Source organism: Hyalella azteca, unplaced genomic scaffold (genome assembly GCF_000764305.2).
Source record: "Hyalella azteca isolate HAZT.00-mixed unplaced genomic scaffold, Hazt_2.0.2 contig800, whole genome shotgun sequence".
NCBI lineage: Eukaryota > Metazoa > Arthropoda > Malacostraca > Amphipoda > Hyalellidae > Hyalella > Hyalella azteca.
The window spans coordinates 984-24,531 of record NW_025931136.1 but is presented as its reverse complement, the minus strand read 5'-3'; the positions used below and the strand labels follow the sequence as shown (position 1 = coordinate 24,531).

The window sequence follows — 23,548 nt, the reverse complement described above, 5'->3', positions numbered from 1 at the left end:
CTTTACATTCTTCTCAGGCTCCTCTTCCTTCACTTCAGGCTCCTCTTCCTTCAGTTCAAGCTCCTCTTCTTTCACTTCAGGCCTCTTTACCTTCTCCTCAGGCTCCTCTTCCTTCACTTCAGGCCTCTTTACATTCTTCTCAGGCTCCTCTTCCTTCACTTCAGGCTCCTCTTCCTTCAGTTCAAGCTCCTCTTCTTTCACTTCAGGCCTCTTTACCTTCTCCTCAGGCTCCTCTTCCTTCACTTCAGGCCTCTTTACATTCTTCTCAGGCTCCTCTTCCTTTACTTCAGGCTCCTCTTCCTCCAGTTCAAGCTCCTCTTCTTTCACTTCAGGCCTTTTTACCTTCTCCTCAGGCTCCTCTTCCTTCACTTCAGGCCTCTTTACATTCTTCTCAGGCTCCTCTTCCTTTACTTCAGGCTCCTCTTCCTTCAGTTCAAGCTCCTCTTCTTTCACTTCAGGCCTCTTTACCTTCTCCTCAGGCTCCTCTTCCTTCACTTCAGGCCTCTTTATATTCTTCTCAGGCTCGTCTTCCTTCACTTCAGGCTCCTCTTCCTTCAGTTCAAGCTCCTCTTCTTTCACTTCAGGCCTCATTACCTTCTCCTCAGGCTCCTCTTCCTTCACTTCAGGCCTCTTTACATTCTTCTCAGGCTCCTCTTCCTTCATTTCAGGCTCCTCTTCCTTCAGTTCAGGCTCCTCTTCCTTCACTTCAGGCCTCTTTGCCTTCTCCTCAGGCTCCTTTTCCTTCACTTCAGGCCTCTTTACATTCTTCTCAGGCTCCAATTCCTTCACTTCAGGCTCCTCTTCCTTCAGTTCAGGCCTCTTTACCTTCTCCTCAGGCTCCTCTTCCTTCACTTCAGGCTCCTCTTCCTTGACTTCAGGCCTCTTTACATTCTCCTCAGGCTCCTCTTCCTTCACTTCAGGCCTCTTCACCTTCTCCTCAGGCTCCTCTTCCTTCAGTTCAGGCCTCTTTACCTTCTCCTCAGGCTCCTTTTCCTTCACTCCAGGCTCCTCTTCCTTTACTTCAGGCCTCCTTACCTTCTCCTCCGGCTCCTCTTCCTTCACTTCAGGCCTCTTCACCTTCTCCTCAGGCTCCTCTGCCTTCACTTCAGGCCTCTTTACCTTCTCCTCAGGCTCCTCTTCCTTCATTTCAGGCTCCTCTTCCTTCACTTCAGGCCTCTTCACCTTCTCCTCAGGCTCATCTTCCTTCACTTCAGGCTCCTCTTCCTTCACTTCAGGCCTTTTTACCTTCTCCTCAGGCTCCTCTTCCTTCACTTCAGACTCCTCTTCCTTCACTTCAGGCTTCTTTACCTTCTCCTCAGGCTCCTCTTCTTTCACTTCAGGCTTCTTTACCTTCTCCTCAGTCTCCTCTTCCTTCTCTTCTAGACTCCTTTCTTTCTCATCACTCTCTTTCTCCTTAACTTCAAGCACATTTTCCTTTACTCTAGACATCAATTTCTCTCCTGCGAGCAGAACTTCCTTCTTTAAAAGCTCCTCTCCCTTCATTTTGGACTTTTCCTCTTCCACGCTAGACTTATTTTTATTTAACTTCGTTTTCTTATCCACTTCTCCATTCATCTGCTCCCCATTGGGGAGTTTATCCTTTTCAACTGACATAGGAGTCACCTTCTTCTTTGAGGATTTTGCGGATGAATGATCCTCTCCACTTTTATTTTTCATTTTCATTTCGCGGATTTCAAGAACACGTTTCCTTGTATTCATCAAATTTTGTTTTTTAGTCAGACATTCCTCAATGGAAGCTTCATCTCCGTAATCATCCAACCAATTCAAAACGCCTTGGCAGTCATCCACAAGTCTTTGGACTAGTCCCATATAGGCGTTGGAATCGGTACCACCACCTTTTCGGTTGCCATGTGGACGAACTCGAATGCAGTGCATAATATCGCTCAGTTCACGTTTCAGGTTGGCACAGTATTCATGTAGTTCGTTCGTTATTTCATCGAGAGCTTCAGCGTCTCTAAGATGCTGTTCGAATATTTTCAGCTGGTCAGACGATTCTGAAATGTTTGCTTGGTAGTTCAATGCTGAACCAGGAGATTCTTGGCTCTGAATTTCAGCCTGAATGTATATTCCGAATGGTTTGTTGATGTAAGAACGTTCGATTTCCTCTATCACTCTATTACCGATCTTTCTACGTTTTGTAATTTTCATTTTTGAACACGGTTTGGTATATCGGTGGAAGCCGTTCTTTTTGAGTGGCATTAAAGATGGATACTGTATAATATCTGAAAGTTGAAACATATGTTTGTTCCCACTAAGCATATGTGCCAAAACGGCTGCTCCACATGCAACGGATTCATCCGCATTGACGGTTTTGTTCAACCTTCTTCCGTTAAAATATTTCTTCAGGGACAACTGAACGGAAGGCACTCTTGTTGATCCTCCGGTAACCACCACCTCATCGACGTCTTTCGTCGAGAGACCAGCGTCTTGTAGGACTGAATTTAAAATGGTGTTAATAATGGAATGGTCTGCGATATGTTTCTCAAATTGTCGTCTCGTTACAACGAAATCCAAATCAAGATCACCTATGAAATTGTCGATTTGAATCCTGTTGGACTTCAGGAGAGTGAGTTTCATCTTCAGTTCTTCACACGCTAATTTGAGCCTCATGGTAGCTTTCGGGTGATCCAGAAGTCTGATTTTGTGTATATCGTAGAATTTGTCGTTCAAGTCTTCCATGAGCTTTTGATCCAAGTAGTTCCCGCAAAATAAGTCGCTGCCACACACCGCCAAAATTGTGATCTCTTTCTCACATATTTTAATAACCGAAACGTCTAGCTTTGTGGCCCCCATATCGAACACCAGGATGGTTTGTTGCGCCACGGAGGGGCCGCGGTTGTGCCAGTACGCCAGAGCTGTGGCTGTCGTCTCACTGATGAGGTCCAGCAGGGGCAGCCCGGCAATTTGACAAGCCGCCACGAGCGCCTCCCGCTGGGTGTTGCTGTAGGACGCGGGCACGGCCACCACCGCTCCTCCGATGTCCCCAACTTGGACTTCAGCTTCTTGTCTCATCTTGAGCAGTTGCATGGCGGCGACCAGCTCTGGGGCGACGTGCACTCTGCCGCTGCGGTACTCCACTTCCATCACAGGCTTCCCCCCATCATCCACGACTTTCACTGGGCTGTAGGATGCGTAGTTTTGCACGACCGGGTCCCTGAAGCTCCTGCCGAGTATGGTCTTGACGCCATAGACGGTGTTGGTGGCGTTGAGCGCCGCCTGGTCCCTGGCATCGCTGCCCACGAGGCTGCGGGAGTCGGTGAAGGCAACAAAACTCGGAGTGGTCTTGTCGCCGTGAGCGTTTGGCAACACCGTCACCGCTCCAGCGCGCACGCTGGCAACACAGCACTTGCCTGCGCCCAGGTCCAGCCCGATGCTGGCCGCGCCCGACATCTTCCTGTAATGCAATATAAAAATAGTCACTATTGCTTGAAATATCATTGATATCCCTCACGTTCATGAGGGTAGGAGTGGAAACGGAGAGCGACTTCAAAGAAGAGCCACGACAAAGAACACAATATATAAACGGGTTTCAGTAGTAAAATTAAGAATATTATAAATTAAACGGACTAGAAAAGTGCAAATTGATGAATGAAAGTGAATAGAAAAATAGAGAAAATAATAAAAAGTGGTGGAAATGGCTGGATGATAATGGCTGTGGTGAAGAGGTCGGCGGAACCGGCTTGTATCATTGATATGCACGCTGTCTAATCTCTTTATTTATTTGCCTAGTAAACATAAGTTGGTTGCTCTGTCTTGCCCTGGATAGATAATCTCAGTCATTTTAAAATCGAGTAATTCTAAATCCCATCATTTCGAATTTTGCCCTGTTAACAATTTCGAATCTGACGAACATGCTTTAAGGTGGTTTTCAAGCGAAAAATTGTGGTTTTTAAACCACCATTTTTTAGCATGAAAATACCAATTAGATCCCAGTATGAAATTCGAGTCAAACACTCAATCAACATTTCTGAATGAAATTTAACGTGTCAAATTAAAATCCTACCTCAATTTCACAGTTTACTCCTGCAATGTATAAATTTAACGATACTAATTGAGAAAAACCTGGTCAAACCCATTATGAACATCAAAACTCCCAATTTGATATGTGAAAAAAATTCACCGGTCTACAATCCAATGTATAAATACTGAGTGAAATTGGTGTTTGAAAACGCATTTGGAGTGCGCGTAGGAAGGCGTTTTGCAAAGCCTTACGTATCATTTTTCATGACGAAATTTGATTAAATTTAGGAGGATATGATTAATAATACAAAGAATTAAGATGATATATAATTATAGTGTTATAGTTATGAGGAATGTATTGATAATACAAAATCAACGAACAGGATGTTAAATATAGTGTGTAATTTTTAGCGCATTTTCTCATTTATGAAAAAAATGCACTATTGTGCTCGCCATGTCCGTCTGTCCGTCCGTCTGTCCGTCCGTCTGTCCGTGACCTCAAGTTTTCGTCGACGAGAAAATGCGCTCTCTGTCCCTCCCTGCAGTGAGTACTGAGTTATATTTTTTTTTGTTGGCCCAGTCGGACATATTTCTGAGGAAATCAGCAGCTTATCAGTCACGAATAAACACCATCACACAAGTAGCTAGATTAAAATATATTGTCTTCATATCTATAAGAGTTTATATCTATACATACACAATATTAAAGAATAACGCTATGGGTTTTGAATGTGAAACAAAACGTTTACACTGAAATACGTAAAATAATAAAAGGTTCATATTGTTTTAATACAGACACATTTTCTTATAATTGTCTTAATACTGATTTATTTTTAATTGAAATTTATTTAATACTGATTTATATTTATTATTTATTTTTTTCATTATTGTCTTAATACTAACTCTTAATACTGACACATTTTCTACCCATAACACGATTTTTTTGGGCTAAACTGGGTTGGGATGACCCACTTAAGAGAAAAGAGTGATTTTTAATATTATTATCAAAAGAGTGGACTAAATCCCACTCATTTTCCTGAGTGTACCAGTGTCATAGCAACCTAAATCTCTAAGAAAATTGATATGAACATTGGACGAATAATATATAATAATATATATGTATATATTATGTATCATAATAATGTATAATAATATAGAATATTATAAAATGCATATCTCAACATTCGATCACAATGAAATTATTCATCGCTTAATTAACTGTTGCCCACGTCTAAGTTTAATTACGTTTCGATATTCATATGAATAAATATTAATGTTCATAAGGATATTTCTACATAGGACTTTCAGTCTTGTTCAAACGTAGTTACCCATGTCCATGCCAATCTTCTTTCTAGCTTCTTATCACCCTAAAGAAACATTTTAACTAACGACTCTTTCGAATTGATATTAACTGATGGAGTTTTACTCGGGACAAATTTACAAAAAATTTCAATAAATTTCGAAGTAATTTCGAATAAATTCCAAAATTTTTTTGAAAAAATTCTAAGAAATTCCGAATAAATTCCAAGAAATGTTAAAGAAATTTCAAGAAAATTTCAAGGAATTTCCAAGAAATTTTCAAGAAATTTCAAATAAATTCTTAGAAATTTCTCAAGATTTTATGGTCAAGAAATCAAACTATAATTTCTTGAGATCCAAGCAACATCGGATTTTGTCTATTAGCACTTTCTCCACATACGAATTTTTCTAAGCTTGATCGTACTTACCTAATTTCAGTTATTTATAACGTAATTTTATTTTGGACGAAGCAGGAACACGGAAATTTCTCCTAGTCTTTTCTTAGAATCAAATTCGTTAGTGCAGAATGAGATTCAGTAGTTACATTTTCCCATTCCATTTTGGGCTCAAATCGCTTGACGATAATTCTTCATGGATTTTTTATACTAGCATCCTTATAATTACACTTCTTTCAAACATAAATAATCACACTTTACGTAGAAAAATATTTTTAACTGCTTATAAGTTCCAACTCAGCTTGGCACTGCAGTCACAGCTGTCGGTTGCGTGGCGCTATAAGTTGCCGGATGTCGCTAGCCAACTACGACCTACATTATTATTTCATAATATGGAATTAAGGTCTAGAAATTAAATTTTACCGATAAATTCTTAAGATATTCTAATAAAATATAATAATCAGCGTTGAAACACTTGTTTATTCATGTAATTATACTGTATTTTTAGTTTTAAAACGACACTTGTGACTCGTACGAAACACGTTACGTGTTCGTTCATTGAGGGCGGACGTACGACTACGAATGGTAGACGTACGACAACAGCCAGTTACTGCAACCTTATGGTCATCTTGATATCATTTATCTTATCTCTTATCTATATACTTGAGATATCAATTACTAATAGAATCTTTCACGCATCCAGATTCAATCATTCAATCAAGGTCAATTATAATTAAAATGAAACTGAAAATCATCCAATGTGTGATGAATTATTGGAGTTTTTACAAACACCGAAAATTCAGTACATGTATAATACATATAAACTTATTGTTAGTGATAGATATATATATAATTAATTAATTAAGGTATCGAAGTCGCAGAAACTTAATTATAGAGTTTAGTAGCCGTCACATACTACATTCTTACTCCAAATCGACACTCTTGGGACGAATTTTTTGACGAATATCCATAGCAGGTTTTCCACGCATGACTTCGTCATATCGAATATATCTAATATATTCCTTATTCTCTCTATTTTCAGCGTATTTTCTCATTTATGGAAAAAATGCACTATTGTGCTCGCCATAACCGTCTGTCCGTCCGTCCGTCCGTCCGTCTGTCCGTCCGTCTGTCCGTCCGTGACTTCACGTTTTCGTCGACGAGAAAATGCGCTCTCTGTCACTCACTGCAGTGAGTACTGTGTTATATTTTTTTTCATTTTAAACACCGATATCTTTTGCTTTGGCTCATACAAATTCTTCAGGCTACGTATCCTTTAAACAATTTATATATTATCTTTTCAAATTATACCTATGATTGAACTTCTTTACGTTTTTCAACATTAAAACATGTCTCGAGATTTCTTTTCCACGTACGTAACGACTTTGTACCACACGTTTGATCATTAATTAATATATTGTAATATATTTATTATTGCAATATAATATAATTAAATAAATATATTAAAAAATGATCAAATAATAATTTAATATTATTATTATAAACATTAATATTTTAATATCTGAACGTAACTTTATTCCATGTCAACTTAATTTTTTCAATCAGTTATTGAAGACAAAATAAATGCTATGCATGATCGCCATAACTGAAGTATTGATTACGTTTTTCAATAATAAAAATTTTTCACTTTAATGTTACTAATGTTACGAAAGGTTAGTGATGAAAGTTAATGTCCAAGTAAACGTTTATTTTCAAGTTAAATCAAAAGTTTGAAATTATTTTCATATATTTTATTTCTATTTATGTATATATTTTTGTTTATTTTATTTTTAAAGTCTATTTAAGGGACGACAAATTTTTAATTTCAGAGGCTGGATGCCAACTATACTGTATAATCCTCCTGATGCGTTACAAAAAAGGTTAAAGGTTCCGAGTTTTTTAATATAATGAAAATAATAATAATAGCAGGCAGGCTGGCCTGTGTTGAAATAATGGAAGGCAGGCTGGCCTGCGTTGATATAATGGAAGGTAGGCTGGCCTGCGTTGATATAATGGAAGGCAGGCTGGCCTGCGTTGATATAATAGAAGGTAGGCTGGCCTGCGTTGATATAATGGAAGGTAGGCTGGCCTGCGTCGATATAATGGAAGGCAGGCTGACCTGCGTTGATATAATGGAAGGCAGGCTGACCTGCGTTGATATAATGGAAGGCAGGCTGGCCTGCGTTGATATAATGGAAGGTAGGCTGGCCTGCGTTGATATAATGGTAGGTTGGATGGCCTGCGTTGATATAATGGAAGGCAGGCTGACCTGCGTTGATATAATGGATGGTAGGCTGGCCTGCGTTGATATAATGGAAGGTAGGCTGGCCTGCGTTGATATAATGGAAGGTAGGCTGGCCTACGTTGATATAATGGAAGGTAGGCTGGCCTGCGTTGATATAATGGAAGGTAGGCTGGCCTGCGTTGATATAATGGAAGGNACAGATAACGCACGTTTCTTGGATAACGTATATACGTTTCTAAGACAGATAACGTACGTTTCTAAGACAGATAACGCATGTTTCTAAAACAGATAATGTACGTTTCTAAGACAGATAGCGCACGTTTCTAAGACAGATAACGCACGTTTCTAAGACAGATAACGTACGTTTCTAAGACAAATAACGCACGTTTCTAAGACAGATTACGTACGTTTCTAAGACAGATAACGCACGTTTCTAAGTCAGATAACGTACGTTTCTAGTACCGATAACGTACGTTTCGAATACAGATAACGTACGTTTCTAAGACAGATAACATACGTTTCTAAGACAGATAACGCACGTTTCTAAGACAGATAACGGACGTTTCTAAGACAGATAATGCACGTTTCTAAGACAGATAACGTATATACGTCTCCAAGACAGATAACGTACGTTCCTAGGACAGATAACGCATGTTTCTAAGACAGATAACGTACGTTTCTACGACAGATAATGCACGTTTCTTCGACAGATAACGTGCGTTTCTAAGACAGATAACGTACGTTTCTAAGACAGATAACGTACGTTTCTAAGACAGCTAACGCATGTTTCTAAGACAGATAACGTACGTTTCTAAGACAGACAACATATGTTTCTAGGACAGATAACGCACTTTTCTAAGACAGATAACGTACTTTTCTAAGACAGATAACGCACGTTTCTATGACAGATAACGTGCGTTTCTAAGACAGATAACGCACTTTTCTACGACAGATAACTTACGTTTCTAAGACAGATAACGTACGTTCCTAAGACAGATAACGCATATTTTTAAGACAGATAATGTAGGTTTCTAAGACAGATAACGCATGTTTCTAAGACAGATAACGTACGTTTCTACGACAGATAATGCACGTTTCTACGACAGATAACGTACGTTTCTAGGACAGATAACGTACGTTTCTAAGACAGATAACGTACGTTTCCAAGACAGATAACGCATGTTTCTAAGACAGATAACGTACGTTTCTAAGACAGATAACGCACGTTTCTAGGATAACATATATACGTTTCTAAGACAGATAACGTGCGTTTCTAAAACAGATAACGCACGTTTCTTGGATAACGTATATACGTTTCTAAGACAGATAACGTACGTTTCTAAGACAGATAACGAACGTTTTTAAGACAGATAACGTACGTTTCTAAGACAGATAACGAACGTTTTTAAGACAGATAACGTACGTTTCTACGACAGAAAACGTACGTTTCTAAGACAGATAACGCCCGTTTATAAGATAGATAACGTACGTTCATAAGACAGATATATTTAACGTACTTAAAATTTGCGATGTTACGTGAGCTTTGTAACGATTGTCTTGTCTGTCGCCATGGTGTAAATTGTGTTCAAGTTTCGCTTAAAATCCTTATTTACTTCTGAGAATTTTTAACTAAAGAATTCTTTAGTAAATTAAATATTAAACCTTTAAAAATTGAATTATTAAAATTAAATATTAAGTTTTCCGTGCTTCTCCTAATGTTTTTCCTGTTGTTAAAGTGTTAATAAATGAATATCACAGGGAATAAACCCTAAACCAAGTAAAAATGCACTTTCGTTCTGCGAGTTCGAAGGTGGGACTGACTAAAACGTATGGGAACCTACCTTAGAGTGAAAACCTTGGTTCAAATTAACAAAAAATACCAAATCCTACATTTCCCTAACAACGTCCTATACGCGCGCGACGTGCAATTTTCGTTCGTAACCTTAGCGTCGACGAAGCTTTATTAAATATCACGGCCGTCTGCCGTTCATTGCGTTATTTGCTGGCATTCGTGTTGCAGCTGCGCGACTTCATAGCAACGTTGCTAACTGGTATATTTCCATACCGGATATAACAAATCTGGTATATTGTGATGGTGCTACCTCATAGCAACGTTGTCAACTGGTATATTTCCATACCAGATATAGCAAATCTGGTATATTGAGATGGTTTTTGTTATGGATATTTTTGTTCTGGTATATTTGCTATAATCTGGTGTGTTGAGCTGGCAATCGGATATTCTCTGTACAAAAATAGTTGATAACGCTGCCGTCATGTTCCGGTCAAAATGTCCTTCACGTTGCTGGACCGTGCCCGCAAGGCAGCTCCATAGCAAGACTTGCTAAAAGTGTAGCATATATATCTTGTTAATGCATCATTTTAGTTGATAAACAGCACTCAAATTTAAAGTAAATTATCTATTTTTCTTAACAGAGTAAAAAGGCGTACACTTCCCGCCTGATATCAACATGGGAGGACGCGTATTGCCCATCGTGGTTCAGAAAGAAGGATCTCGAGAGTTCGAACTCAACGAAGAGGCCCTCATGAGCGTCTTACATAGACCTGAAGTGCGCGATACTGCCCTCTGCGTGGTGTCTATTGCAGGGGCCTTCAGGAAGGGCAAGAGCTTCTTCATGAATTGTCTCCTGAAATACTGCATGAATAAAGTGAGTAATATGGATGAACATCAGTTGTTGGAGGACACGTGTTAAGCCAACATCCGGTCTAGTAGAATGAAAACTATCACGCTCACATCGGCTAAGGCTTGGTTCACACCACAATGGCGGGCACGTTCCATTTACGGTCCAGTCCAACATTATTTAATGTATTTCTATTGAACCATTCACACCAGCCTTGCAAGGCTCCAGCCAAGGCCATGCAAGTCATAAGATATATGGACCGGGACGTGAGTGCAGAGTTGCCATTGTTTTATTCCGAGTATATCTGGTTTCCAGCTCAACATACCAGATTTTAGCAGATATACCAGATCAAACATATCCACACCGGGCACAGTCTCACTGTACCAGATTTGTTAAATCTGGTATGGAAATATACCAGTTGGCAATGCTGCGTGACTACCATGCCACGGGCCCGGCAGTATGGTGTGAACCAAGCCTAAATATGAATTGCTTGTAATTGAGAGATAAATGACGATTCTGGGTATTTCTCCATTCGAATACACTCGCTTATAGAGATAAAAAAGTTAATATTACTTTCGTTGAAGTTGTCTGACATTGATCTTTCGTCCACATCAAACGTTCGATACCTAGGGCTCACCAGACTGGCTGGGTCAGGGTGAGCAATTGCAGCCAATTGGAGGCTTCGTCTGGAGAGCAGGTATGGAGAGAGAGACCACCGGAATATCTATCTGGAGCGAGCCTTTCCTCTTCACTAAATCAACGGGCGAAAAAGTGAGTGCAACTAGAAGCACAAATTTGTTTCTTTTTCGAACCCCGGTAGTTTTCATTGATGAACATTGAAGTACTGAGTAAATTGTAACGGCTGTAACACAGCATTAACTGGTTACGAAACATTAGCAATGGCATTCACGTTCTATTCACAGTAAGGAATAATTGTGCCAGCGGTCTGAACGAAGGACAGAACTTTTTGTTCTGCTCATGATATTCAGAATTTTGTTCTCTATGATATTCATTCAGAATTTGAGATTTAGAAACTTGAGTGAAACCTTATTTGTAGTCCAAAGCTTTAATTTTTGTATTGTTCCAGGTTGCTGTGATCCTTATGGACACCCAAGGCACTTTCGATTTGGAAACATCGGCACAGGTATGCAAAATTGACGTGGAGACAGTTAATTTGAGATCTCATGTCTTCAGCTTTAAGAGTTACAAGCTCTATTTTACGTTATTTATTCTAGTCTCCCGAACTTCTTGATGAAATGGTGCGATAAAAGTTGGTGCGATTTCTTTCCCTAAAATGAAGCTAGAAAAGTAGACCAACCATATCTTAGTTTAAGGATTGAGTAAATATTATGGTATATGTTAAAAAAATTAAGAATTTGTTGATAAAATGTATCTGGGTAACCCAAATCATAAATTGCCCAATAGTTTCTTTTATAAATTGATTATATTTAATAAATATAGAATTACACATAAACTTCGATGGGAAAAGATTAAGGGGACCTTATCGGTCAAAATCTATTTTCTATATTTATGAAAAGATCGTCTCCAAACTTGGTACACATATGTAAAACAGAATTTTAAGACTATTTTCATCATGTGAAATTTTCGAAAAAAAATGAAAGAAAACGTGAAATTCATAGAAAACGGCCAAAAAGGGGGAAAAAGAGGGTACTTTAGAAAATCTATCTCCTCCTACAATTATCGTGCTACAACATCGAGACACGTATCATTCGATGCGTAAAACGATTTTCTAGCGATTCTTGGGCCACTTTTTCAATTTTTTTCTTGGTTCTCTTTTTATGACGATTTTTCTGAAAAAAATTACTTTTTCGAAATTTACCCATATTTCCCCTCTTTTTTTCAAGATATTTTCAAAACTATAACGAAATCGAAAAAAGTGGCTCGACAATCCTAGATATTTTAATTGCGAATGGAATGGTGTATTAAAAAATGGTCTCATTGCTGTAGAATGGTCTCATTGCTGTAGAATGGTCTCATTGCTGTAGAATGGTCTCATTGCTGTAGAATGGTCTCATTGCTGTAGAATGGTCTCATTGCTGTAGCTCCAAAACTCTAGGAGGAGATAGGTTTGCAGTGACAATAAGTGTGAATGTTCACTAGGACACGACAAAGTCGCAGGAGCTTGCGAATACCCACTAAATGTAGCAAGGATACGAAACTTCGAAGGCTCGATTCCACTCGAGGATGCTCGGAGCAAGTTCTAGCGCACCTCCCCGTGCGATGCCAGGAGGTGCACTGGCTCCAGGGGCCGTATTATCAAAACTTCGTAACTTTTTGTACTTCCGACAAAAAAGTTACGTGTTACGTAAGTACACCCTAATTTTGGCATTATCAAAACATTCGTACGTAAGACTTAGCTAAAAGCGTATTTTCAAAACCATCTGGCCAACTGACCAATCAGAGGCTTTGGATTTGTTTACATTCTGTGAACTTCGATGGCGGGAATCGATGCCTACGATGGTATCGACTATCGAATGCTCTCTGTCGGTATTGCTCTTTGTTGACCCAGAATAAGCCGTTCTAAAATAGTTGTGAACTCTTTTTAATAAACAGCGTGAGTTGAAGAAGAAATCTGTGTACGGAGCTAAAAATTATGGTTGGCAGAGATATAAAGTACCGACTAGAAGGAATGAATGATGAGAGTTGGGCGCGAAAGCTTTGCTTTCGCGCTTGTAAAATATAACGTAATATGCATTTGCTTGTAAAATATAACGTAAAAGGAAAGTAAAATCCGTTTCTGGCATTAACTCAATTGAATTATTTCCAATAGCACTGTTTAGCACGATCACATATTTTGATCGTGCAAATGTTGTACGATCAAGTAGTGGAGATATCACAAGTAGAGCCATCATTCTATGCGTGTATAATCCGCGCCATCGGAATATTGACAAAATTCTATCACAAGTCAAGGTGTTGCTACTTGCTAGTGAATCAATAGTTTCCTATCGCTTCAGCAGACACTCTAAACTTGTGGGGAACTTCACTTACGACATCTCCGAGCAGGCGTACAGTTACGTTACGTATCTTCCCGCGCAAATGTTTTGATAATACCACCTTTAGAGTTACGTCATCAAGTCAGCACTTGCGCCATTCGTAAGTCGACTTTTTCGTACTTACGAAGTTTTGATAATACGGCCCCTGCTAACCAAAACACTCTCTTTTGTACGCTCTGGACTGGTATTTACTGCCTATTAAAGTTAAAGAACCCTCCTCCCCCTCATCCACTTTGGCATCTGTAGTAAACGCAGATATGAACGTACAGAGATGGTTTTAGTACCGTTGAATGCGTCAGAAAAGCAGCTTTAAGATGCGTATAAGAACTAGAGAATGTCATAATTGGCCGCTTTACGTCAGAAGATTTACTTTATAGTGAAATGCCGTGCAATTACTCCCTTGACTTTACTGAAGGGGGCCGGACACCCGCCCCCCTTTTGGGATCTGTAGTGAATGCATAAATTAACGTACAGAGATGGTTTTGGTACCGTTGGATAGCTAAGAATGTCAGCTCTAAGATGAGACTAAAAACCCAGAAAAGCCAAATCCATCATTTTGACCGATAAGGTCCCGTTAATTATAATGCACTTTCTGTACTTATACAATATTACTATAAATACTCAACAATAGAATAGTCCACACAAAAGCATGGTTATGTAGATTTAGACATCTTGGTGTTTTCCAGCATGCGGCTCTAGCAGGAAGTCTGAGCCTGCAGTATAATTTAATCACAGGAGTCTGAATTTGTTAACAACTGATGGCGTAAAGCATCAATTAAAAAATGAACTTTCCTGAAAAAATTGAGTTTATACCATGATATAGTAAATACCAGGCATAGTAAATTTATACCAGGCATAGTAAATTTAGTAAATAGTAAATTTTATACTCTGGTCAAGCGTATTACTACCAAATGAAAATAAATTAGTTAGTATCGGAATTAGCTTCCACCAAAATATGGCTGGAGCCAACTATTCAATAGAATATGCTTACGTTATGAATTTCGAGGAAAATGTGGTTTTATGTCCGCCCCGTGATAACTTTTGCGTGTTTCGTATCTATATTCTACGAAACGTGGCAAAACACTCTCCTTCACTTTTACTTTGCAAAAAACCTTCGGATATTAAGTAGCTGCTGGAACGGCAAATTCGTTCAATTATGTTACCATTACCCAGAGTTGGTGGCAATATCCCTATAAAATATATCCCGGTTGATTAACATTAGCCATTCATTCTCGCAATGGAGATTTTGTTAGCTCCAAAATTGTAATTAGCGGCCCGCACCGCTTCTTCACTAACTGATAACCTCAAAAATTTATTACTATATACGGCATTAACTATCAGATTTTTAAGATAACGAATATAAATACTCGTACTTCTTTAGATTTTTCATCAAATTATAGTTCGGTATCTCTAAAACAAAGTATTTCTTTACATTTCGATAATCAAGAATTCGTGTCCATAGATCCAGGCCTGTAAATAATGTAAGAAGTAACCGCATGCATCAGAGTGAGGGTGCACAAAATGTTTTGAAATGTTTTTACATGAACTCGGATTCCGTTTTGAACAAAAAAATGAACTGTGATCGCAAACGAATGTATAGACATTATTTGTATTACAGAAACACTCCCTAAAAATCACGGGGGAAAATTGTACCTGCTGAATTTCAGTAGCCAGCTTTTGATTGTTTCATAACTTAAATGAAGAGCAGTGCAGTAGAGGTGTAGCTCTGTGGGTTAAAACCTCTTATGTGGCCCAACAAGTTAAGTTACTGCATAGCATCAATCAGCTATAGAGTAAGTGTGGAGCGACCTTTCTCGCAAAGACAAAGATAGCCTCCTCATAGGCCTCGTGTATAGATCGCCAAACCGTTCCTCTGATAACTATAAGGTACTAAACAGTCTTTTACCGGACATGACTTTCCGTAAGTCACCCACGTTGCTCGTTGGTGAATTTAATCATCCAGAACTAGACTGGACAGAAAGATCCTCTCCAAGGGATGGGAATCACCCAGCATCCTTATTCATGGAGTCTGGGAGAGACTCCTTCCTAGTTCAGCACGTTACCAAGCCAACCCATAATAGGAGTAAACAGACTCCCAATATTCTAGACCTGGTGTTTACTAGTGATGAATCAATGTTAGATGAGCTTCGTAACGAGTCTCCATTTGGCAAAATCACCAATCAAAATCAGCAATCATTATTTTCCAGTATTAAAGGCTGTCGAGAAAAGACGCCTCGGAAGCGTGAGCGTTTGAACTTTGCGAAAGGTGACTATGATAAACTCCGTGAAGCAGTGAATGCAGTGAACATTTCGAACTGTATTAAGGACATGAATGTGGCTGAGTCATGGTCATTTCTCAAGGACACGGTTATGTCTGCAGTTTATGCGTTTGTACCTAAAATTAAGCTTTGTGTAGCCAAAAAACTCAGTGGAAGAACAGAATAGTTCTAGCTAAGCTGAAAACCAAGAAGGAAGCCTACCAGCGTTATTTACAGACTCGTAGCGATGCTGATTATAACCTATACGCAAGAGCTCGAAATCAAGCTAAAGAAAGCTGTCACACCGCAGTAAAAATCTTCGATAAAAATATTGCAAAAAATGCAAAAAAAGAACCCGGAAGCCTTATTTCTGTACGCTAGTTCGAAGTGCGCGACCAAGAGAATTTCTGATTATTAAGTAGATCAACGATTTTAAGTAGATTTAGTAGCGCATTCACTGAAACGGACTTGAACAGTAATCCAGCCATTGAGGGGCGCCCAGTAGGCTCTAAATTAACAAGTTTTGAACTACAGGAAGACGAGGTTCTCAAGCGCCTTATCGCTGTAAATCCCACAAGTCTTATGGACCGGACGGCTTCCCCCCAGATTACTCATAGAGTAAGCAACCGTCCTACGTTATTTTTTCGAAAAACTTTGAACGAAGGTATCGTGCCTGCTGACTGGAAAAAAGCTCAAGTGACACCATTGTTCAAAAAGGTGACAAAAGCTGTCCGGGCAACTATCGCCCACACAGTTTGACAAGTGTCGTTTGCAAAGTAATGGAATCTGTTGTGAGGAATCAATTGATGGATCATTTGACTGTTAATAATCTCCTATCAGACGGGTGAGGAATCAATTGATGGATCATTTGACTGTTAATAATCTCCTATCAGACGGTCAACATGGCTTTATTGCCGGAGATGCAGCACCACTAACATCTTGTCTATTCTGAATGAATGGACCCGCCTGCTTGACGAAAGGGAGCCAGGAGATGCAGTGTACCTCGATTTTGTCAAGGCATTTGATAGTGTCCCACATGAGCGGCTGTTGCGTAAATTGAAGTCTTTGGAAATTGAGAGTAATGTACTGAAATAAATCAGAGATTTCCTAGTAGGTAGACGACAACGTGTCAGTGTTGACGGAACCGTATCAATTGGGCATCAGTGCGCAGTGACGTGCCATAAGGAAGCGTTCTTGGGCCTATTTTGTTTGTTGCGTTTATAAACGATCTGTCAGAAGCTGTGTCTAGCGTGTGCTCGATGTATGCTGACGACACAAAAGTTTATAATACAGTGAAGAATACGTCGCAAAAAGTACCGTTGCAAGGTGATCTTGACAGGTTAGTGGAGTGCAGGCTGATAAGTGGCAGCTGCGTTTTAATATTGACAAATGTAAAGTAATCCAAATTGGCAAAAACAATGAACAGCAAGATGAACGAGACATGGAGAGAAGAGACGAGAAGACATAGTTACGAGAAGACATGGTTGCAATGACAGAGTGATGATGTCAAAGTCGACAATGGAAAAAGATTTAGGAGTGTATGTCGACAATGTGTTGAAATTTTATAAGCACATTGAAGCTCAAGTTAATAAAGCCAATAAACGACTTGGATTGATCAGACGCTCTCACGAGTACATACGTACTACATGCAGAAGCGATGAAGCTGTTGTTTGTCGCTGCCGTGCGTCCGAACCTAGAGTTTGGAAACGCCGTGTGGTTACCAAAACTAGTAAATGAAAAAAATTTAGTCGAGAGCGTTCAAAGACGTGCAACAAGGATAATTCCCAAGCCTTATGAACAAAGATTAAATATTATGAAGATTCCAAGCCTCTGTTATCGACCTCTGCGTGGTGACCTCATTGAAGTATATAAGTATACCTACGGTTCATACAAGGTCCCAGAAGGAGTCCTAGAATTTCAAACAAGAACCAACACCAGGGGCCACGTTTATAAACTAAAAGAGCTGCGTTGTAACACATTCATGCGACAACATTTTTTTCTCGCTTCGAGTCACCGACATGTAGAACATCCTCCCTGATAGCATCGTTGACGCTCCGAGTATGAACGCCTTCAAGAACAGACTAGACGAAGCTATGCAGGAGAATACCTTCAGTCTTTAAATGCCTTGCACTTTACGGTCTTGCAATAAGTCCAGCAGCTATCTCAATCAATCGTCAGTTATGGAAAGATCGGGTTCAAAAGGCAAGTTCCCTTGTGGAATCAAGTCACGAAAAGTACAAGAGTCGGCAATAGGCCATGTATGGGCCTATTTCTTCGGTGCCGACACTTCTATTCCATTCAATTCTATTCTAAGTGTTCATTTCGGATTTCAAATGAAGATTCTGTTATAAGTAAGTGATGCAGGGAATATAAATCTTGCACAGTTAATTACGATCTGAGTTTTCAACAATATTTTTCTTCTACAAAGCTCATCTAACATTTACTTGTCGAGAATACGAATAAAGCTCATAAACAACTTATTAATCCCTCATTTCTGCTACAGCTTTTCTTGTGTCCCATTTCTCGCAGGAATCCACGTTCATATTCGCCCTGACTCTGCTGGCCTCTTCTGTCACTGTCTACAACCTGATGAACCAGATCCAGGAGGACGACCTCATGAACCTTCAAACTTTCAGCTCATATGGCGTCCTGGCTCAGGAAAATAGTCAAGGCACGCGTTCATTTCAGGTACATAACTCGTTCACATTTCAGGTACACAGCTCATCCGCATTGCAGGTACACAGCTCGTACACATTTCAGGTATACAGCTCGTGCACATATCAGGTACACAGCTCGTACACATTTCAGGAACACAGCTCTCACAGCTCGTACACATTTCAGATACACATCTCGCCCACATTTCAGGTACGTACAGCTCGTACACATTTCAGGTACACAGCTCGTACACATTTCAGGTACACGGCTCGTACACATTTCAGATTCGCAGGTCGTACACATTTCAGGTACAAAGGTGGATCGAATACTCGTTGAATTTTTGCCACTTCAATGGCCCGCTATCTTGTGTTGTGGGTGCTATGTTGGCGCAGGCGTTACCTATTGGCTTACATATTATTTCACCCCTAGTAGAGAATCAAAATACGATTTCACTCATATCAGTATTTTTTATAACGATTTTCTCGTCAATGGAGGCTTGAACGTAAACATTGCAGTAACATTGTTATAATATTTCAAGTGTATGCAGCTGGGCGTGTATTTATTTCAGTCTTCCATTTGACAAATGAGGTAAGAGGATTTCATGTCACCCTACGACCAAAAGGAGCACCTCTTAATATCAATTAACTAATTTTCCGTCGCATATGATGAAATATTGAAATGAAAAGTCTGTACTAAAACCATGAACACGGTTGAAAAATTCCCGGTTTGAGTAAACTATTATTGATCTAGCTCATCACTGAAATAATCAAAATAAATCCTATCTAAGTTTATTACGTATAACTTAAAGCAAGTCGTTCTCAGTTGAAAGGGTATGAGTTATCTGTTTTCTTCAGCCCATAACAGGGCTCGGTAATTCGGTTATTGCAAAGCATTCAATTCCATTTTGGAAATATTCATTCCTCTATACCAGGCAGACTTTGAATTGACAAATTCTTATTTATTGGAATTTGCTCCCGTGGATCACATAATCGATTTTAAATTTGTTTTCACAAATGCATCATTCATCATGTGCGCTTCCTATCCAGTGCTTAATTTGAAATATGCTACCTCAAGTGGTAAGCCAAGGCATATAGTGTCTAGATCTGCTCGTTCAAAATAATAAAATAGTAATTGTACTTATCCGTCCAAGATTTCTTAAAGCTTCAAAAGAATTAGTTTCGAATTACTTGAACGACGTGACTTATATTTACTTATGTTGTCCCGGTTCAGAAGCTGATGTTCCTCGTGCGCGACTGGAGTCATCCAACTGACCATGCGTACGGTCACAAGGGAGGCCAAGTGGTGCTGGAAAAAGTGTTAAACGTGAGTTGGCCCAAACATTACGGAACCTATAATAAGTGCTTTAATCCATCAAAAAAGCAGAACAAAAATTCTATGTTGAAAAGTGTCCTCTTGAAAGTGCTATTAACAATTTCATTCGGAATGATGACAACTTAATCACAAGATTGCACTTTAAACCTTATGTACAGAGCCCATCTTCCATGAAATCATTTGGGATAAAAAGTTATATATTTTTTTACTAATAAAAAGTTTTATTTGCGAAAATTCTGAAAAGCCTGAAAATCCTCAAAACAAACTGATAATATAATTGTGTATAAATATATAAAAATTATATATATTTCACAAAAGAATGCAAATATACCTTAAACTAGAAGTGCTAGAGAAAAACAGCCGGTTTTGAAATGGGAGCGCAGCCCTACACCACAAATTTAGCTCATAAACAAGCCGTTGCGCCAACGCCTACCCTATAATGCAATAACTAAACTCAGCTCACACCCAAGAAGCTGTAGGTAACTGAGTCATCTCCCCACACCAACTTTAAGCAACACCTACCTCACTCCACAGCCTGCTGAATCAAATAGTTAATTGTCAACAGGTCTTACTCCACAGAATTTTACCCCATACTATCACTTCTTACACACACCGTAAGCCTTACTGGCCGCAGACCAAGCCGGATCACCGTAAACCTGCTCTGCTATTTGCAGGACTGGCGTAATCCCGCCGCACTCCACGGGCAGAAGCGCAAACCGCCGTCCCTATAACGCCATGCCCGGCTCTCCCCCTTCGCAGCCATAAGGCTTTCTTCAATTGCTGATCAGTTGTGCGCCAGGTTAGGTTAGGTCCCTCCATCGCGCTAGGCGCATTACTGATCGGGCAACGAGAAAAGCCTTCTGCTGGCTGCGAAGGGGGAGAGATGGGGCATGGCGTTATAGGGACGGAGGTTGGCACTTCTGCCTGTGGAGTAGAGCGCGATGAAGCGGTAGCTGTGACGTAACGGCGCTGTAATGTCGGGCGCTTATTTTCAAAAGTCGCGAAAACTCCAGGCTGTGTTTAATGGAAGCACGCAACAGTTTGGCTATTTGCCCACGGCTGTGGCTTCGGCGGCTTGATGTTATCTGGCTGATTGATTCATTCCCAGGAAAGGAAATGGCACCTATGGCTTTAGGCCTTAATCACACAGGCTAATATGCCCTCTAGCGTGATTACGAGCGGAAAGGAATAGATATTGAATTGTGGCAAGGGCTATGCAGAAGTCTATACTGCGTCCCCAAAAATTCACCTGTTATTCTCCATCAAGTGAGGTTCAAAGCGATTATAGCCCAATACTTAGCCATTTCTCGCAGGAAATTCACACAAGCCCTCAGTATTGATGTTATAGAAGTAGACAGCAAAATTCACATAAAAAAACAATTGGAGCCATATTTTATATTAGATCAATTTGTACGAATACTTATTGTACAAATTGATCAGATTGATCTGAGTATTTCCATTGTCAGGTGAAGGAGGAACAGGAGCCGGCGCACCAGAGGTTGAGACAAGGCCTCCGTCAGAGTTTTGAGGAGCTGGAGTGCTACCTCATGCCTCATATTGGCCTTAGCGCCTCGCGGAACCCCAATTTCAAGGGGCACCTTGAACGTGAGTCTCTGGACACAATGAAGCTCTAGCGTATTTCAATTTTTCAAGTAACTCAATATATAATTCCAGTTTCTTTTGTAAATTATTTGCGTGCCATTATTTTTTTATATTTATATCCTTAAAAATTACATTACATTAATTACATTACATTATATTACAAAAATTACATTAGGTCTTTCATTTTACTTTCTCCAAAAAGTTTCAGTTCCTCTGATTAACGTTATTCCGTCCTTGCTCGTTTTATTGACTTCTTGCAACTGAGATTCCAGTGATAATTGAACATAATCTTGGTTTATTGAAAAAGAATCATTTCCCTCAATGATCTGCCATTCTATGTACTGCAAATCAAATTTTATGAAATGAACTGCATGTCTCATATCTGTGATCTTTCTGTGCAGAGTTAGACCCGTTATTCGTGGAGCATCTGAAGCTGCTGGTGCCTCGCCTGCTGGCGCCTGAGAACCTCGTGGTGAAGCGCTCATGTGTGACGCTGGGGAAGCCCGCCACGGCAGACGAGCTGGTGGAGCTGTTCAGAACCTTCATAAAATTCTTCAATGATGGAAATCTGGTCCAGGCTACAAGCATGGTTGAGGTGTTGATGCTAGGAAGATTATAATTAAATTACACCAATTCATTATATTTGGGAAATGTAGTGAATTTGATTTCAAATTAAGCAAATGAATTCTGAATGGAATTCAATAAAGTTAAAAAAATTCAGTCGAAGAAATCATCGCCCCAAATATGTACCATTCTGTCAATTTTGATAATGCACGAAAACTTTTAACGCTAACTTATCAAAGACGTTAGGAATTCAGACATTTTTAGGACTAATCATTTTAGGACTAATTTCAGACATTTTTGAAATATTACATGTTGCATTTCCTGCTGCAATCTCGAAAGATATTGCATTTTAAGAAATTGTGCTCACTACCTTCCTTTCAGTTGATGTCGCGTATGGCCAGTGAGGCAGCTCGCAAAAGAGCCCTTGAGGTCTACAGGGAAGCCATGGACTCGATAATCAAGTCCGATGGGGAAGATCCTCAGGCGGCAGTTCTGGTTGAACACCACTTCGAGTCAAGCAAAGAAGCCCTTGCAGTTTACGCCAAGGAGAACCCGTTCGCCAAAAACTGCGCCATATTCCCAATTGCTGATGAAATAAGAGAAGAACTCAAGTCGGTGAGTAAACCGAGTGGGATGAATCTTGTGAAATTGCGCTAGTAGTATTTTCATCTGGTACTCTAATAGGAAGTTTTTCCACGCTAAACTTTCCATTGCTTTCTCCATTGATTTCTTAACACGTTGAGCTGAAATATGATCACTATTACGGGTCTAGTAGGCACTGGGCGTAACTAGAGATCCAAACCTATATCCGCAATAACCCGCCAGGTTCATCACACTTCTTGCAATTCATAATCAACAGTGTAATAATATCAACAGCTCATCATGCTTATATTCAGTTGATATCATAAGTCCAGGTTCTGGGGGTGTCTGCATGAGAGATGCAGACAAATGAGCAGAGGTGGACAGTAGCGCGCTACATGTAGCGGCCGCTACTGGCGGCCGCTATAATTTCAGTAGCGGTAGCGACCGCTACATATTTAAGTAGCGATACGAGGTTTTGCCGCTACAGCGCTACCGCTACATATTTATGTAGCGATACGAGGTTTTGCCGCTACAGCGCTACCGCTATATTTATAGATAAAGCCTTTAGATTTTACTTAATAGTATTAAATATTATTTAACAACCAGCATGATACATACATAATATAAATTACAGAATAAAACTGTACGAAAGATTTCGGTGTAATGTTGTCAACCTCAGCCTGTTACTAGTGTCAACATGTTAGTTGTTACTTGTTAAGTTGTTACCAGTTACCACTTAACTTAATTAAGGCCGGTCCAAACTCTTAGTTTTACACAACGATTTGTCTGCGGAGTTCTAATCGTTGCAGATAAAACGTTGCGTGTGGACGGGAAAACTGCGCAGTTTTGAAGTCGGCGGGAAAACTGCGCAGTTGCATCGAAATCTGAGCTCCAGAGAATAGATTTCGATGAAATTTCGATGAACTGCGCAGACAAGTCGGAAATCGTGAACGGTAGCCAGTTTTCCGATTCAATTTGTGCT

The 23,548-nt window shown here is 39.7% G+C and overlaps 2 protein-coding genes across 2 annotated transcripts in view; one reads left to right on the top strand and one right to left on the bottom strand.

The window, feature by feature from the left end:
* Positions 1 to 3,163, bottom strand: part of LOC125178000 (trichohyalin-like) — a 4,780-nt gene extending 1,617 nt beyond the window's left edge. Inside the window, exon 1 of the mRNA XM_047880826.1 lies at positions 7 to 3,163. Within this exon, the coding sequence (XP_047736782.1) occupies positions 7 to 3,105 (3,099 nt within the window). The 5' untranslated portion in view covers positions 3,106 to 3,163. The remainder of the gene's footprint in view (positions 1 to 6) is intronic.
* Positions 3,164 to 10,417: 7,254 nt separating this feature from the next.
* Positions 10,418 to 22,599, top strand: LOC108664453 (atlastin-2-like; the record flags this gene model as incomplete). Its single annotated transcript, XM_018151041.1, has 8 exons — positions 10,418 to 10,586; positions 11,190 to 11,330; positions 11,647 to 11,703; positions 18,361 to 18,519; positions 19,717 to 19,809; positions 21,285 to 21,423; positions 21,822 to 22,015; positions 22,366 to 22,599. Coding segments are annotated over exons 1-8 (1,140 nt in total), but the record flags the coding sequence as incomplete, so codon positions are not given.
* Between the last annotated feature and the right edge of the window lie 949 nt (positions 22,600 to 23,548).